This window comes from Erigeron canadensis, chromosome 1 (genome assembly GCF_010389155.1).
Source record: "Erigeron canadensis isolate Cc75 chromosome 1, C_canadensis_v1, whole genome shotgun sequence".
NCBI classification, from domain to species: domain Eukaryota; kingdom Viridiplantae; phylum Streptophyta; class Magnoliopsida; order Asterales; family Asteraceae; genus Erigeron; species Erigeron canadensis.
Window position 1 is genome coordinate 5,407,623 of NC_057761.1, and position 5,750 is coordinate 5,413,372.

The window sequence follows — 5,750 nt, forward strand, 5'->3', positions numbered from 1 at the left end:
ATAATAAAAACGTTTTTCATAATTTATAAATATTTATGTTTCATTAGTCATGCTCTAATATATTTGACGTATCATATATTCACAAGCTATAATTTTATTGTTTGCCTTATTTCTTAATCGGACAGTTTTTTATATTATCATAAAATTTGAACAATGATGTAACTATTAGTTATTGTATATATTATTTATGTTCTCCGCACAACGTGCGGGTTTAATCTAGTATATCATAAAGCAAATACACTTTTGAACTTTCAATTTTTCAACATTCAACATTAATACTAAATCTCAACTACTCATTTATTTTCTCTCCTTGATAAATCATTGGGATAATGGCATACGAATGTAACCACCTATGATAAAATGGTTATCTAATATAGTAACCTACTCAGGTGGCTATATAATGTGTGCACCAATGTTTTTTTTGGCTATACTATGTAAAATATGTACGAACCTTACGTAGTATAGCAAAAAAAATACATAGATCCTTACATTGATTGACCTAAATAAAAAGGTTCTTACATAGTATAGCCAAAAAAAACATAGGTGCATACATTACATAGCCACCTGAGTAGGTTACTACATTACATAACTATTTTGTCATAAGTGGTTACATTCGTATTCTATTATCCCTGAATCATTTTATTCCTCTAATTCATTCAAAATATTTTATCTCAAAAACCGTACATCGATAAATTATAATAATTATATAGGTGTTCTTAAAATTTTATGTTCTTTCATTAGAGATGTCATTCGATATACTTTCGACGAATTTTTAAATCCGATGGCGGAGCCTGGATTGTTAAGGCATTTGACTATCACAATCTATGACCCATCACCTCTTATTATCTATCATACTCTAAAACCTATTACCCCAACCATATAACCACCGCAATGCACGGATACTTAGTCTTGTTTAAATAAATGCTGGATTTCAAACTAGTGGTATTGACTTTTGAGGGTGTCGTAGATTATTGGTTAGAGGAATTTTTTTGATGTAATGCTAACACAATATTAACCGGGATTAATGATGACTTACCGATGTAAACAACATAATGGCTAGCACCTGAGCATTAATTGCCCATACATAAATTAGGCCCTAGTCTGTATATGTTTGAAACATACCTACCCGTTGTAGCAAAATGGCGATGAACAGGATTGTGTATAATAGATTAAGAGTAAAGCTTTGCTTTTTAAAAAAAATAAAATATGGAAAAAAATAATAGTGTTCCTCGATCATTATGGAACACTTTCTTATTTTAACGCAACAATATTCATATATGGGTATATCGTATGTTGTGTTTCAAATTAAAAAACTTTATAAAATAAAAACACTTGCCATTTCAGGGAATAGTATGCAAGCGGCTGAGATTTCTCATTTCTCTATAATTGGACCTGGGATCCCAAATTAAGTTCGTGATATATATCTGAAAATCTTTGTTGCTAAGAACTTTTGACATTTTCGTCGTTTGAATCTTACTTATACTTATACTTACTCTATTACCCTCTCTTATTTTCAAATTTCTATCTTTAAAATACCAAAAATACCTTTAATTTTCAATACATTCCTAACTCACACACTAAATTTACCAAATATATCCCTAAAATATTTTCTAACCATATTTATCCAAACTATTTATCTCCTCATTCATTAGTTTAAATATTTTCACCTATTATATTTATAATACTCTAGATAAAATTATTTATAAAAGATACATTCTTTAACCATAAAATAACAACAGTACCATTCACATCAATTCCTTTTAATAACCACATCGTTACCACCACCGCCATCATCACCACCCGTTGCCGCCACCATCATCGCATTGCGCGAATACCAATCTCATTTATATATATTTATATAAACCTTCAATACCCTTCATTTTCTCTACTTCATTCTATCCAGTTTTTATTTCGCCATTGATTTATGTTTTGGACCAAGAGTTTTTTTTAGCGATTATACGTCGTTATGTCCCTTCTATCATCTCCGTTTTTTCTCTTTCTTTTCGAACTCTATCTTTGTCCTCGATCTTTTCTCATTCTTTTTGAAAATTCCTTCAGGATGACCGTTCCTAATAACACTCTTCATTTTCTAGTCCACGACACTTAGACACCTATGACGTCTAATGTTTAAGGGTAACTTTACACTTAAATTAATAAAGGTTTAACCTTGTATGAGAAAATGATAATGAATGATTTTATACTTGTTGGCGGTTCCCTAATGGTGTGAAGGATTAGCCTCACGCCACCAAGTGTGTATGTTGATGTGTTTGTGTCTGTGAAAATACATTAGGGTTTTTGGTGGATCCATCAAGGGATATTTATAAGCCACTTGAGAAGGATCTAGACAGCTGGAGGCTAACGGTAACGTTGGAAATCTCGTCGTTAGCCTTAGACAGCTGTGCTACGTGCTATGGTTTCAAGGTACAAGTACTGGTTGTACGCATTGAGGTGTTGTCTACCTTGTACTATTTGTCTGTGGGATGGGCGTAGCTTTCGGAGGCTATTTCACCGATCAATGGATTATGTCCTTTTAATCATACGTGAGTCCGAGATTTAGCTTGTCTAATACTCTTGACCTTCCGGGCTTGTTAAAATGAGGCCTGTGTCGGAGCCGTCTGCGCTGGAGGCCCCGTCAGTGAAAAGTTTCCATGCCTCAGGGTTTTGTGGTTTCTCCGACTTCTTCGACTCTGTCTCTTGTACAACCTTTCTCTTGTTTTTTGTTTCAGCTATTGGTGCTTCAGCGAGAAAGTCTGCCAATACTTGCCCTTTGACTGCATTTCTTGGTTTGAAATCAATTTCGTGCTCTCCTAATTCAACTGCCCATTTGGCCAACCTCCCCGAAACTTCCGGTCTTGTTAAGACTTGTTTGATAGGCCTATCTGTTAAGACTTGAATAGGATGTGCCTGGAAATAACGCCGGAGCCTACGAGCTGCATGAATTAAAGCAAGGGTCAGTTTTTCAATTTCAGGGTACCTTGTTTCTGGTGCCTGCAAGACCCTGCTCACATAATATATCGGTTGTTGAGTTCCCTTCCTATTTGCTAATAGGACTGCGCTTATAGTCTCATCGGAGGCCGCCAAGTACGTCTGGAGAGTTTCTCCGAGTGTCGGAGCCGTCATTGTTGGTAAATGACATAGGTAGTTTTTTAGATCTGTGAAAGCTTTCTGTGCTTCTTCTGTGCATCTGAAATTCTGCTTCTCTAAACAGCCTTTAAGTGTATGAAAGAAAGGCAAAGATTTATCTGCTGACTTTGATAAGAAACGATGGAGGGCCGCAAGCTTGCCATTGAGGCTTTGCACTTCTTTAAGAGTTTGCGGAGGCTTCATATTCTGGATATCCTTAACTTTTTCTGGATCTGCCCGAAATCCTTCTTTTGTGATCACATGTCCGAGAGACTGGCCTTCTTCTACTCCGAAGGAGCACTTTTGGGGATTTAATTTCATATTGATTAGCCGGAGGGTCCAGAATGTTTCTTCGATATCCAAAAACATGTCTTCTTCATTTCGGCTCTTAATTACCATATCATCAACATAAACTTCCAGATTCCTTCCAATTTGCCCTCTGAAGGCTTTATCCGCCAGTCTTTGGTACGTTGCTCCGGCGTTTTTGAGGCCGAAAGGCATTTTTTTGTAACAAAAAATTCCTTCGGATGTATAGAAAGCTGTCTTATCTTCATCATCCGGATGCATTTGGATTTGGTGGTAGCCTTTGTAGGCATCCAAGAAACATTTTAGGCGGAAGCCTACCAGGGACTCAACCTTCCAATCAATTTTTGGAAGTAGATAACAATCCTTTGGGCAAGCTTTGTTGATATCAGTGAAATCCACGCACATTCTCCAACCTCCGTCATGTTTCTTTACCATTACCGGGTTGGCTACCCAGCTTTGGTATTTAACCTCCCTAAGGATATTAGCCTTTACGAGGTCTTCTACTTGTTCTTTTGCAGCCTTACTTCGGTCTGGAGCTAGGCTCCAACGCTTCTGTTTGATGGGTTCCAGATGTGGTCTTGCATTCAAACGATGTTGTGTATCAAAAGCTTCACCATTTATCTTTAACTATCTCGGGACACCTGTCATGTCCGCAGGCGTCCAAGCAAATACATCTTTATTCCTTTCAAGTACTTCTTTGAGTTTTCTCTTGTATTCAGTTGGTAATTGTTTTCCAATCATTATGTGCTGGTCTGGGTACTTGTTGTTGATGAATAACCTTTCTGTTTCGATTTCATGATTTTCATTTTTCTTAGAGCATTCTCCAGCCTCCGGAGCCAATACTTGGGAACATTGAAACTCCGGACGCGGTTTTGTTTTAATGGATCCGATTCCCCTAGGAGTTGGGAATTTCACAATGGCATGTTGTATGGTGACTCTGCTCGTACTATGACGAAAGTTAGTACCTCGGACCTTATCCGCGGAGCCTCTCCGACGGTGACATTTAAAGTGATTTTTCCTAACGACCATGCTCTTTCATTTGAAAAACCCACCAAGGGACTTATATTGTCTTTTCGCTTTTTCCTTAAGGTGGCTTTCAGCTTCAGGAAACAGTGTTCGTACATGATCTCGCATCCGCTCCCCGTATCCAAATGAATTCTTTTTACTGGATGATTTCCAACGATAGCTCCGATTATAATTGGTGCATCTGATGCTTTTTCGTCTTCGACTGGAGGGAAACTTATTGCTACTTTCTTCCATGCTTCCGTTCTTGAAGGTTGTCTTTCTGGTGTCGGACATTCTGGAAATACTGTGGCTATTATTTCTTCCAATGGCTCCGCCTTTGGCTCCGGAGCTTCAATTACGGGATTTCTTCCATGATTGTTTCTTGGCCCTGGCTCTTTAATACCTTTCAATAACATCGAGTACTTTCCGGATTTCATTGCTTCTTCTACTTTGCTTTTAAAAACTTTGCATTCGTTTGTTTCGTGGCCGTAACAATTGTGAAATTCACAATATTTGGACATATCATTATTGCGTAGATTGCCCTTTATCGGAGCCTTTTCTGCTGCTAGAATATCACGGGCATTCTTTTGAGGATGCTGGAAAGTGTGATTACTTCCGGAGGGTCCTCCCTGCTGCCTATTGAATGGGGCTGTTCGGAATCTCTCATGACGGGAATTCCTATTTCTTCTGTATCGATCTGTATCTTTGCCATAGTTTGGATTGGTAACTCCGCCTGCTGTCTCCTTGCCCACCAGAAAAGTGTAAGTTTTGTCCATCAGCACTGTGTATTCCTGCGGAAGGTCCGTAGAGAGAAATTCCACAAGTGGCTGGAATCGTAATCCGTGGACAAATCCTAAAATTTTTTGATTCTCACTAAGGCCTTTCATTAATGCTGTTTCATCCATGTAACGAGTGATAAACTGGCGGATGCTTTCGTTCTCCCTTCTTTTGATGTTATGAGCTTCTAAGTGCATCTTCTTGAATTTTCTTTGCTGGCTAAAGTGTGAGCGGAATTTTGCTTTTAGGTCTTCAAAACTGACTATGCTTCCTTCTGGTTGCGCATCCAACCAAACACGTGCTAGGTCCTTCAGTGTAAGGGCAAACATGTGACAAGCAATCGACACATTTCATCTTTGCATCCGGATCATCCCGTTGAAGTGTTTCAAATGGTTATCCGGATCTTCTTTCCCGTCGTACATCTCTATTCCTTTCGGTAGGCCACCCTCTGGCAATGGGTAATCTTCGATCCATTGTACAAAAGGTCCCGGCTCTGTGTGAGTTATCATGTCTTCCTCAGTCGAGTACCATCCCGGAGG

The 5,750-nt window shown here is 38.4% G+C and overlaps 1 protein-coding gene across 1 annotated transcript; it reads right to left on the reverse strand.

The window, feature by feature from the left end:
- Nucleotides 1-4,340: 4,340 nt before the first annotated feature.
- Nucleotides 4,341-5,540, reverse strand: LOC122597515. The gene has a single exon (XM_043770126.1). It carries the CDS (start codon nt 5,538-5,540, stop codon nt 4,341-4,343), a length of 1,200 nt encoding a protein of 399 aa, XP_043626061.1.
- Between the last annotated feature and the right edge of the window lie 210 nt (nt 5,541-5,750).